The sequence below is a fragment of the Acipenser ruthenus genome, chromosome 35 (genome assembly GCF_902713425.1).
Source record: "Acipenser ruthenus chromosome 35, fAciRut3.2 maternal haplotype, whole genome shotgun sequence".
Lineage (NCBI taxonomy): Eukaryota > Metazoa > Chordata > Actinopteri > Acipenseriformes > Acipenseridae > Acipenser > Acipenser ruthenus.
In genome coordinates, this window is record NC_081223.1 from 1,676,107 (window position 1) to 1,689,409 (window position 13,303).

Here is a 13,303-nt window from a genome sequence, read left to right on the forward strand (position 1 = left end):
ATATCATTTAGATAGGAGGGAGCCAAACCGTTTAATGCTTTGTAAGTAATAAGCATGACCTTAAAATCCCCCCTGACCCTTACAGGAAGCCAGTGCAGGGCTGGCAATACCAGTGTAATGTGGCCATGTCTTCTACTTCCTGTTCAAACCCTGGCAGCAGCGTTTTGCACAAGCTGCAGTCGGGATAACACAGATCTGGGAATACCAGAGGAAAGAGCATTGCAATAATCTAGTCTGGATGTTATGAAAGCATGCATCACCCTCGCTGCATCTTCCATGGAAAGAAAACGCCTTAGCTTAGTAATATTTCTCAAATGAAAAAAGGACACTTCAGTTAATTTTTCTAATATGAGGTTCGAATGAGAGAGATGGGTCAAAGGTTACACCCAGCTCGGCCAATTGTGCGCTGCCCGGACGGGGAGGGCTCGAGTCGGCTGGGTAATCCTTGTCTCACAGCGAACCAGCGCCTCCTGTGGGTGGCTGGGCGCCTGCGAGCCAGCTGTGCTGTCACCGGACTGCGTTGTCCTCCGACGCGATAGGTCTGCTTGCTTAGCTATGGGCTTGCAGTGTGAAAAATAGAGGTCAGCTTGACAGAGCATGAGTCACTGCAGGGGTTGCAGCGGTGAGACAAGGGCTTTAAAAAACAAAAGGATATTCCAAATTGGGAGACAATTGGGAGTAAAAATATTTGGCCAGATTTCTCACTTCAGATCTCAACTTAAATGGAAAGCTGTCAACTGCAATAACATCTGAATTTGTATTGTTGAATTGATTTTTGATCTCTATAACATTACCTCAGAGTTCAGAGTTCAACAACAGATAGTTCCTTGACATCCATTGCCCAATGTCGGCAAGACAGATAGTAAGGATATTTGCAATTGAGGTGTCACCTTGTTTAAGGCATGAATATAATTGAGTATCATCTGAATAGCAATGCAAATTGACGGCATGTCTACAGATAACATCACCCAAATCTGTAACCTCTATACTGACACACACTGATGTGAGTCTGCAGGAATAACTGGGGTGTGGGACAGACAGCTTACAGCAACTCTCAGAGAGGAGAGCAAGGGGAGAATCACTGTGTTTAAAATGCTGGCCTGCTAAAGGGACATTTTAACATTCTTTAATATTCACTGGCAGGGGTGGAAGTTACAGATGTTGAGATATTAGAGTCAGTGTTTCCCAGCATGCATCACTGTGAGCAGCTCCTTCCTCCAGACACAGACCACACTGTAGTGTTTAGATGACTGGGTGTGAGGAGCCTTGTGTTAACAATGTGAGAACTGGGCTGACTGGGGAGGCAACTGCTGCCTATTTTAATGGTCTGGCTCCCTCTTGTGGTTAGTGTTAATATCTGCAGTGTGTCTCCGGAGGTCAAATGAATGGAAGCTATAGTGCTGCTGACAGTAGTAATCTCCTGCTGAACTGTCAGCTTTAAAAACCCTGAGCAATGGAGCAGTGCAGTTATTCTAGCTGTTGTGTAGAGCAGTGAGGCAGGCACAGGTATGCAAAGCACCTTCCTTTATACAAATCCTGTCCCAGGCAGTTAGATGAGATCTGAGCCGTGAGCACCAGTGGGGCTTCATAGGGTTGGGCCACTTTTACTGTATTCTTCTATTTTGACCCCAGTCAAAGCTCTCAGTATATCACTGCTGTCTAATCTGTGTGTCTGTCTAAACTGACAATAATGTTTGTGTTTGTGTCATTATTTCAAACCTATTGAGAATTAAAGGGTATGTAGTGCCCTACCCCTAACCCTAGTGTTATACCTTCCCATGTGTTGCTGCTGTACAAGTAATGGACCTGTCATTTTTCTTTTCATTGTTCTCATTTTGACAGCTTCTTACTCTTCTAAATGGAACATCTACTTCACTGTCTTTCACAGGACTTTCCAAGATGTACCAAATGAAATGCTACGAGTGCGTTTTCATGATTTCAATCATGCTAATATTCAACAAGCCAGGGGAAAAGGTAGAAAACTCATGTATTGATTTCTTTATTGATTGATTGATTGATGTGTGTGAAAGGGCGCACACAGTGACTGATCACACTCCACTGCCATGGCAATCCCAGCTCACTGAGAAACACATGGCTCTTGTATTGACATGTTGTTTTGAGAAAGATTGGAACAAACCAGCTTTCTATCATTTGGAATGAGACTGAATTAGTGGGGAGTCTGTGATGTAGGGAATTCAAGTGAATATTATGAATGTGTTCAAAATATACATGACGTGTGACAGTGATATGAATGAAGAATTGTACATTTCAGTAAATCCATTTTTATTTGTATTCACATTTCAACTATTATATACACACACATAATCAGTGATCAGAATATTCTCTAGTCTAAAACGGCATCAATGTCAATATCTTAACTGTCAAGAGGATGGATGCGGCCTCGCAAGATATGCTGACGCCGAAAAACTCTGTTAAAATCAGCATGAAAGAGAAGCAGCAACAGCTGCCGAGCTGTCTGGAAATGTGATTCTACGAATAGATTCCACCCACTCAAAGGTATGGATACATTTTAAACAACAACTAAGCCTTGTGTTAGAACTATCTGACCTGCTGCAACTAGTGTCAATGTAGTAATGTGTCAAATTAAAGTTAGTAAGACTTACGCTATAACTAAGCTGAGTAAGAACTTACACACAGCTGGTGCAACCCAGCCCAGGATTCATGGACATCTTCATATGAGAATCAGATATGAAAAACATGAGTGACATTTTTACAATTCTTGGAATAACTGAATTAATTATTTCAGAATTTAAAATAGATGGTATCATCACTACATTACTAGATGACCCTGTAGTCACAACAAAATCAGTTTGTTTAAATAGACTAATATTGAATCCATACCTACATGTAACTGTGTGTTGTTATTGAGCTCAGTGTGTTTGTGTGCAGTTGAGCTCCTTCGCAGGCTGGGTCTCGTTTCATTGCCTTCACCCTCAGCACCTGCAGTAGGTCCCAGCTGCAGCAGTGCAGTCGCTGTGCGGTCCTGCTGAGGGAGGTTTTTGTACGAGTGTGTAGCACTGTGTGAACACATAGCCACTGGAGTAGTGTCGACTCTGACAGTAGTAATCTCCTGCATCTTCAGCCTGGACTCCACTGATGGTCAGAGTGAAGTCAGTCCCAGATCCACTGCCACTGAAACGAGTTGGGATCCCAGACTGAAGCTTACTTGCTCCATAGATCAGGAGTTTGGGAGCTTCTCCAGGTTTCTGTTGGTACCAGGCTAGGCAGTCATTACTACTGTAGCAATTGCTCACAGCACTGCTGACTTTACAGCTCAGAGCGACTGTGTCTCCTGGGAGAACAGATTTCACTGCTGGAGTCTGAGTCACAGTATACTGTCCACTGGATTCTGAAAATAATAAATAATAACATAGACAATTATAGAACATTATTGATTTAAAAAACAAAAACACATTACATTTTAAACTGTTTTTATTTTTATTGTTTTAATTTTCCCCTGCTTTACTTTTAACAGTGATGTAGGTATTAAGAATTCTCTCAGAATTAGATATTTTTTAAACATGTTTTTCTAAATGATTCTTACCCTGAGTGCAGATGACAAGTGCCCAGATGAAGATGCTGATAAAAGTCATTGTTGTCGTGGATTCTGTTGCCATGAAGGGCAGCTCTCAATCATGAAGTGTTAAACTCACAGGGCTATAAACACTCCTAGAGCACTGAAGCATGTGTTGCCAATGCAAAGTGTCTTTTCTATGCAAATTGTCTTCCTTGGCACAGCAGCAACTTGTAGCCCAGCAGTGGTGTAAACACAGGCTTGGTGCTGTGTGTTCTGACAGAGCAAGATTAGCAGTTTAGCACGGCTGGGATGGGAAGGGTCAGACTGGCAGGAGAAACATGATGTGATTGGGATTGCTGTCAGTCTGGGGCTGTGCTGTAACAGCCTGTTTTATTACTGTGTCGTTACTTCATACAATGAGTGCTGTTCTGGCTTTCTCTTTGGTAGTGTTCATAAGTACACCCTGTGCAGGATTGGGTCTGATGGTTTGAATGGAAATTGCTTAAGAATACAATGAAATACAATCTTATTCACTTGAGTTTGCTGAAGGATATTTAAGAATGTTTTAATGGAAATCATTTTAAAAATATGATGTTCAGTGAACTGTTTTACATTATGGAAATCAGTGGTGTTGTGTGTTTTGTAAAGCCCAAAATAACACACCCCTACAGATTGGGTTTGAACAAGTGCCTGTTTCCCTCTTGTGGTAAGTGTTAGTAACTGCAGTCTTTGCTGTTCAGGACCAGTTTAATGAAGATGCAATCCCTTGGTTTAAAATGTGTGCTCCACTTTCATCAGCCTCTCACAGTAAAAGTCATTGCAGGAGAAAGTGGAGTAACATATGGGACACGGGGCATGAACGGACAGACTGTGTGAGCTGATAAAAACTCAATTAGCTATCTGTATGATGATTTGTCTTTTTTATTTAATTTTTTAACAACCATGATGAGAAGATTTATTTAAAGTTAAGTCAAAGCCAAAAACAGTTCTGTGTTAATTTGAGGGTGTGTTTATTCACTGGTAGTCAGAATACAATGTAAAGATGCAATCAGCATAGTGGGGCAATGTGGGCACCTTTGAAATCATTCATCCTTTCTGCTCCAGTCTACTCTGAATACTCACGCTGTCACTGTGTGGTCCGTGTCCCAGTTTGCTCACTTTGCAATGAGGATAATGAGGTTGCATTAGAAAACATTCCTCCAAATTGCTCGATGTCTTCTCATACAGACTGTTTGACTTCTCAAGCTGTCACTGTGTATCTCTGTTACAAGCTGTCACTGTGGATCTCTGTTACAAGCTGTCACTGTGGATCTATGTTACAAGCTCTCACTGTGTATCTCTGTTCCAAGCTGTCACTGTGTATCTCTGTTACAAGCTGTCACTGTGTATCTCTGTTACAAGCTGTCACTGTGGATCTCTGTTACAAGCTGTCACTGTGTATGTCTGTTCCAAGCTGTCACTGTGTATCTCTGTTACAAGCTGTCACTGTGTATCTCTGTTTCAAGCTGACACTGTGTATCTCTGTTACAAGCTGTCACTGTGTATCTCTGTTTCAAGCTGTCACTGTGTATCTCTGTTCCAAGCTGTATCTCTGTTCCAAGCTACATGAGCAACGTGCTGCTGGGCTGTGGAATTACTCTCTCCCTCTTGTGGTCACAGAGTGTAGTGCAGTCTGTGCTGCTGGCTGTGGAATTGCAACAGAAATCCCTTCCCATGCTGGTGGAATGACATGCTGTAAACTCTATGCTGACACACACTGATGTGAGTCTGCAGGAATAACTGGGGTGTGGGACAGACAGCTTACAGCAACTCTCAGAGAGGAGAGCAAGGGAAGAATCATTGTGTTTAAAATGCTGGCCTGTTAAAGGGACATTTTAACATTCTTTAATATTCACTGGCAGGGGTGGAAGCAGCAGATGTTGAGATATTAGAGTCAGTGTTTCCCAGCATGCATCACTGTGAGCAGCTCCTTCCTCCAGACACAGACCACACTGTAGTGATTAGATGACTGGGTGTGAGGAGCCTTGTGTTAACAATGGGAGAACTGGGCTGACTGGGCTGTTACTGTGTTATTACATTATGGACAGCAGTGGTGATGTGGCTCCCTCTTGTGGTCAGTATTCATATCTGCAGTGTGTCTCCGGAGGTCAAATGAATGTAAGCTATAGTGCTGCTGACAGTAGTAATCTCCTGCATCTTCAGCCTGGACTCCACTGATGGTCAGCATGAAGTTTGTTCTTGACCTGCTGTCAGTGAATGGAGCTGGAGCTCCAGAGACTCGGCTATTCAGTGAAGAGAAGAGGAGTTTAGGAGCTCCTCCGGGTTTCTGCAGATACCAGGCTAGACTGCTGGTAAAACCAGAGCTACTGGATCTGCAGTTCAGAGTGACACTCCCTCCTATAGAGACAGGCTCCACTGTGGGACTCTGAGTCAGGACAATCTGACCGCTGGATTCTGAAAACAAAAACACAGAACATCAACCCACCGAGTCAACAGCCTCGTCCATTAACTGCATTCCACTGTGTGCTGAGGAAGCGCTGATATTAATAATAATTCATAATAATGAGGATTTCATACCATGAGCAAAGAGTGCCAGTGTGCAGAGGAGGAGCCCCAGTGAAGCCATGTTCTCTGTGTGTCTCAGTGACTTTGAAAGGGCTGAACTGTCAGCTTTAAAAACCCTGGGCAATGGAGCAGTGCAGTTATTCTAGCTGTTGTGTAGAGCAGTGAGGCAGGCACAGGTATGCAAAGCACCTTCCTTTATACAAATCCTGTCACAGGCAGTTAAATGAGATCTGAGCCGTGAGCACCAGTGGGGCTTCATAGGGTTGGGCCACTTTTACTGTTTTCTTCTATTTTTACCCCAGTCAAAGCTCTCAGTATATCACTGCTGTCTAATCTGTGTGTCTGTCTAAACTGACAATAATGTTTGTGTTTGTGTCATTATTTCAATCCTATTGAGAATTAAAGGGTATGTCGTGCCCTACCCCTAACCCTAGTGTTATACCTTCCCATGTGTTGCTGCTGTACAAGTAATGGACCTGTCATTTTTCTTTTCATTGTTCTCATTTTGACAGCTTCTTACTCTTCTAAATGGAACATCTACTTCACTGTCTTTCACAGGACTTTCCAAGATGTACCAAATGAAATGCTACGAGTGCGTTTTCATGATTTCAATCATGCTAATATTCAACAAGCCAGGGGAAAAGGTAGAAAACTCATGTATTGATTTCTTTATTGATTGATTGATTGATGTGTGTGAAAGGGCGCACACAGTGACTGATCACACTCCACTGCCATGGCAATCCCAGCTCACTGAGAAACACATGGCTCTTGTATTGACATGTTGTTTTGAGAAAGATTGGAACAAACCAGCTTTCTTTCATTTGGAATGAGACTGAATTAGTGGGGAGTCTGTGATGTAGGGAATTCAAGTGAATATTATTAATGTGTTCAAAATATACATGACATGTGACAGTGATATGAATGAAGAATTGTACATTTCAGTAAATTCATTTTTATTTGTATTCACATTTCACCTATTATATACACACACATAATCAGTGATCAGAATATTCTCTCGTCTAAAACGGCATCAATGTCAATATCTTAACAGTCAAGAGGATGTATGCGGCCTCACAAGATATGCTGACGCCGAAAAACTCTGTTAAAATCAGCATGAAAGAGAAGCAGCAACAGCTGCTGAGCCGTCTGGAAATGTGATTCTCTGAATAGATTACACCCACTCAAAGGTATGGATACATTTTAAACAACAACTAAGCCTTGTGTTAGAACTATCCTACCTGCTGCAACTAGTGTCAATGTAGTAATGTGTCAAATTAAAGTTAGTAAGACTTACGCTATAACTAAGCTAAGTAAGAACTTACAACCCAGCCCAGGATTCATGGACATCTTCATATCAGAATCAGATATGAAAAACATGAGTTACATTTTTACAATTCTTGGAATAACTGAATGATGTTTCAGAATTTGGAATAGATGGTATCATCACTACATTACTAGATGACCCTGTAGTCACAACAAAATCAGTTTGTTTAAATAGACTAATATTGAATCCATACCTAGATGTAACTGTGTGTTGTTATTGAGCTCAGTGTGTTTGTGTGCAGTTGAGCTCCTCCACAGGCCGTGTCCCGTTTCATTGTCTTCACCCTCAGCACCTGCAGTAGGTCCCAGCTGCAGCAGTGCAGTCGCTGTGCAGTCCTGCTGAGGGAGGTTTTTGTACGGGTGTGTAGCACAGTGTGAACACCCAGCTACTGCTGGGGTAGTGTCGACTCTGACAGTAGTAATCTCCTGCATCTTCAGCCTGGACTCCACTGATGGTCAGAGTGAAGTCAGTCCCAGATCCACTGCCACTGAAACGAGTTGGGATCCCAGACTGAAGCTGAAACTACCAGGCTAGGTAGTTGCCAGAGCTATCACTGTACACTGCGCTGCTGACTTTACAGCTCAGAGCGACTGTGTCTCCTGGGAGAACAGATTTCACTGCTGGAGTCTGAGTCACAGTATACTGTCCACTGGATTCTGAAAATATTAAATAATAATAATATAGAAAATGATAGTAATTATTGAAATAAATGATGAAAACAGATTACATTTCAAGACTTTTTCATTTGATTTTATTCAGTTTGCCTGTTTTACTTTTAATACTTATATATTAAGAATTGTTCCATAAATAGATTTTAAATGATTCTCACCCTGAGTGCAGATGACAAGTGCCCAGATGAAGATGCTGATAAAAGTCATTGTTGTTGTGGATTCTGTTGCCATGAAGGGCAGCTCTCAATCGTGAAGTGTTAAACTCACAGGGCTATAAACACTCCCAGAGCACTGAAGCATGTGCTGCCAATGCAAAGTGTCTTTTCTATGCAAATTGTCTTCCTTGGCACAGCAGCCACTTCTAGTCAAGCAGTGCTCTTAAGTTTAAACTCATTTTCAGCTGATGCAGTTTCTTTGCCTTTCAGAAAACAACAAGTTTTCTCTGGCAATCAAAAAGAAAATAATAGCTTATAGTTTTTTGTGTTGAGTTTGTACAAACACAGCTATTTCTCTCTCTTCTCCCTTCTCTCAAACAATTCATCTTATCCACAGCTGTGATTATGTAGCTTTGTTACACAGTATAAATAATTATTAATTGTAAAATATTAAAATCAGAGCTGCAGGTTAACAGATCCATCATAAACTTTGTGAAATCAAATCCATTCACGGAGCAAACATTTTGATTTTGCACATTGCTTATGTTGAGTGAAAAGTTTCCAGTTTTTTTCCTGTGGAACCCCTGGACTGTGTCTGAGGACCCCAGGTTAAGAACCACTGCTCTGGATTAAAGAGCATCAATTTATTACTCACTGTCTCTCTCTTGTGGTCACAGGATGTAGTGCATTTTGTGCTGTTTGGTGTTTTGTCATTTTAAGGTTGTGGAGAGATATCCTCATGCCATAAGAGACAGGCTCGGCTGACTCAACTTACCGTGAATATTTTCAAAGAGTAAAGATCAGAAAAATTCCCCTAAAAGATGTATTGGCATCTTCATTAATTGCGTTTTAATTGGCTGAGAGACTCTAATTGATTTATACTGTCCTTTGAACCACTTTGTGTGACTCAATGACCTAATAAAAGTTTAGTCACCCCAGCAAGTTAAACCAGTTGCTTCCAGATTGTTTTAATACATGCACTCCTTTTCCAGTCGGCTCCATAGCGTGGAACACTCCCTGTTTTTCACAGAATAGGACAGGTATAGAAGCCTCTAACCTGTTCTTAAGAGCGTGATTATGCAAATTTGCTTGCAGTTTAAACAATGGCTCACAGGAAACCTGTCCCTGGAAGATGAACGGATGTGGTTTCAGCACCTGATACATAGGATAGCTTCAGCCATAATACATTGAAACCATTTCAAATAAAAGCAAAATTGTTGAGAGTCCCAGCAATGGGGGACCTGTATGGGAGGTACCATGGTGAGTGTTCCTGCAATGGGAGACCTGTATGGGAGGTACCATGGTGAGTGTTCCTGCAATGGGAGACCTGTAAGGTAGGTACCATGGTGAGTGTTCCTGCAATGGGAGACCTGTAAGGGAGGTACCATGGTGAGTGTTCCTGCAATGGGGGACCTGTATGGGAGGTACCATGGTGAGTGTTCCTGCAATGGGAGACCTGTATGGGAGGTACCATGGTGAGTGTTCCTGCAATGGTTGGTCTGTTTGGGTGGTTCTATGGTGTAATGGTTCGTACTATATAGGTACTAACCATTACACCATAATGGTTACTACCTATATAGTAGGTATAGACAATGTATAGACAATGTCGACAAATGGGACTTTTTTTACCTGAAAAAAGAAACACGGACCAGGGGTCACAAATGAAGATTAGATAAAGGGGCATTCAGAAGAGAAAATAGGAGGCACTTTTTTACTCAGAGAATTGTGAGGGTCTGGAACCAACTCCCCAGTAATGTTGTTGAAGCTGACACCCTGGGATCCTTCAAGAAGCTGCTTGATGAGATTCTGGGATCAATAAGCTACTAACAACCAAACGAGCAAGATGGGCCGAATGGCCTCCTATCGTTTGTAAACTTTCTTATGTTCTTATGTACTCTGGACTCTGAATCCAGTGATCCAAGTTCAAATCTCAGTGGAACCTGCCGAGAACTTGTATTTGTCTTCCAAACACACTTTATACCCAGATTTAGTTTTAAAATAACTAATGTATTAATTTCCTACAGCCAGGCCCAACAAATCGACTCTGTTGGGACTCGAACCCACAACCTTCGAATCACCTCTCAGTGTTTGATTAGAAGTCCAATGCGTGTTCTATTGCGCTACAGAGTATGAATAAAAAAATAAATAAATGTAAAAATGAAAGAATATATGTGTATTTTGATATTTATTTTTAATTACGCACCAAACAATTGAGTTTTCAAGTATTCTTATTTTTGCTTTGCTGTTCACCTGGGCTGCTTGCATTATATCACACTATAGCAAAAACCCATCATCGCTCGACCGCTTGGTCCATTCGTAGCGCATCTCACTCCAGATCAGAAGGCTGTGTGTTCAATTCATGTTCAGGTCAACCTTACACATTATTAAAATCATGATGATTTCTTTCAAGGTGTCTGGATATGAGTGTGTGGGTTGGGCTGACAATATTTTAGAAACCAGTCCGTTTTGATCAGCATTTAAAACAGCACCTATAGGAATGTAAACCACTAGAGGTTTGACGGCACACTTACAAGAAGAAAAGTCAAGTTGAAAAAACAATGGGTTTGTGGCTTCATCGATGTTAATTTGACGCTGATGAACACAGCTGAACCGGGGAATCAGTACTGCTAAGGTTTAGTTAGTTGCTGCCTCTGGTTATTTAAAGAAGTGCAAAGCATGGATGAATGAAATAATAATGGTCCTGATGGAATGACTCGTTGGTCTAGGGATATGATTCTCGCTTTGGTTGCGAGAGGACCTGGGTTCAAATCTTGGACGAGTTTGTCATTTTATTCCTTGCTGTTTGTTTTTTGTTCTCCCTCCACCCCCACCACACATTTGCATAATCACGCTCCTTAGGTTAGACGGCTCATCTGTACTGGACTGTGAAAAACAGTGAGCGTTTCACGCTATGCACCGAGTGTGTAAAGGAAGAGGTGGCCGCGTGGTTCAGGCGATGGACTGCTGATCCATTGTGCTCTGCTCGTGTGGGTTTGAATCCCATCCTTGTTGCAACCTCCTTTTTTCTCCTCTTGATAAAAAAGTGTTCATCCTGCGAGTACTTTGGCTGCGTTTGGTATGCTGCTCCTGCCAGTAACAGAATGGGATACAAGCGCAGGCTCAGCTTGAGGAGCTGAAATAAAACAAATAAAAAAACACAGCAACAAGCGCGCTGGGGTTCGAAACCAGGATCTCCTGTTTGCTAGAAAGGCTCTTTGACCATCTAAGCCACAGCGCCCTGCATCGCTTAAAACCTGTGGCAGAGGCCTTCAGCATGTGTTTCCCAACTACAGTCCCACCGAGATTTGAACTCTGATCACTGGATTCAGAGTCCAGAGTGCTGATCATTACACCATGGAACCGATGGGGATGGTCTGCGGGTGCAGGGCCTGTCGCTCCTGCTGCTCCAAGATGTCAAATGTTCCTGCTGATGTCCCTCAGAGCGCCCGGCCTTGCTCACAGCCGTCAAAATGGCAAAATGTTGTACCGGTAGCTAAATATGTAGAAACATCAAATTTTAAAACTTTGTCAAAATCTCCGACCTGTAAAATGTCATACCTTATTAATTCTGTATTGATGGTACAAACATTTGATGGGTGCAGGTTTGTTGTCAAAAGCAGATCACTGTTGGTGTTTCGTTATGTCTGTGTTTTAATTTGGAAGCCTCATGTTTGTGCTTGTGCTGTGTCTGTGTAAATGTGTGTGCATACGAATGAACTGGAAACAATGTCATGTTTTCTTGTTTGAAATGAGCTCGTCAAAAAGAGGCAGCTTTATTTTCCACCATGCTGCATTTACGAGTGTACTTATTAACAAACATTTCTATGTTGTGGATAACTATTCAACACTAGTTGGTGTGGTCCTTGCTTTGTTTAACAAAATCTCTATTTCATAATCCATGATTAGTACTCACTTTAACTTAAGAAAAGCCTGGCTTCAGTAGGTCTACTTTGAAAAGAAGATACTGTCCTGCAGCGAAACATGTGTGTGAAGGTCTTGGTTTTCTTTGAAAAGACGATACTGTCCTGCAGCGAAACATGTGTGTGAAGGTCTTGGTTTTCTTTGAAAAGACAATACTGTCCTGCAGTGAAACATGTGTGTGAAGGTCTTGGTTTTCTTTGAAAAGACGATACTGTCCTGCAGTGAAACATGTGTGTGAAGGTCTTGGTTTTCTTTGAAAAGACGATACTGTCCTGCAGTGAAACATGTGTGTGAAGGTCTTGGTTTTCTTTGAAAAGACGATACTGTCCTGCAGTGAAACATGTGTGTGAAGGTCTTGGTTTTCTTTGAAAAGACGATACTGTCCTGCATCAAAACATGTGTGAAGGTCTTGGTTTCTTCGGTGGAAGTTGAGGAGGGACAGGCTCTTTATTATCACACTGCTAACACTTTGGTGTTTGTGGCATTTCTATAAATACATTTCTTATGTCCATCGTTAGGATTCTGTTCTGCTTTTTTCAGTGCTTCTTTTCCTCTGATTGAACTGCTTCATCTAACGCTAAGTGATCATGAATACGCGCTCGTCCTGTGACATGTGAAGGTGGGGCAGTCCTTGAGCAGATGGTCACAGGATAGACATGACAGGCACACTTTGTGCTGATTGGTCAGAGGATAGACATGACAGGCACACTTTGTGCTGATTGGTCAGAGGATAGACATGACAGGCACACTTTGTGCTGATTGGTCAGAGGATAGACATGACAGGCACACTTTGTGCTGATTGGTCAGAGGATAGACATGACAGGCACACTTTGTGCTGATTGGTCAGAGGATAGACATGACAGGCACACTTTGTGCTGATTGGTCAGAGGATAGACATGACAGGCACACTTTGTGCTGATTGGTCAGAGGATAGACATGACAGGCACACTTTGTGCTGATTGGTCAGAGGATAGACATGACAGGCACACTTTGTGCTGATTGTTATGTATCACACTACAATGCCTCAGCCCTTCAGCTGTTGCAAATTTTGTGTTGTAAGGAAGCAACTTTACTTCATGGGTGAATTGAACTGTCACAAGCCGTGTCCCATCAGCAAGGTGAGTCCCTG

General features: G+C 42.1%; 1 non-coding gene and 1 gene segment (V, D, J or C); both read right to left on the minus strand.

Annotated features, from left to right (window-relative positions):
• Positions 1–2,680: 2,680 nt before the first annotated feature.
• Positions 2,681–3,642, minus strand: LOC131705135 (Ig kappa chain V region 3547-like). The segment is given in 3 exon segments: positions 2,681–2,690; positions 3,040–3,370; positions 3,566–3,642. Coding segments are annotated over 3 exon segments (414 nt in total).
• A 7,901-nt stretch (positions 3,643–11,543) lies between these two features.
• On the minus strand, positions 11,544–11,615 carry trnaq-cug (transfer RNA glutamine (anticodon CUG)). Its single transcript has one exon. It is a non-coding gene; the product is annotated as a tRNA-Gln (tRNA).
• Between the last annotated feature and the right edge of the window lie 1,688 nt (positions 11,616–13,303).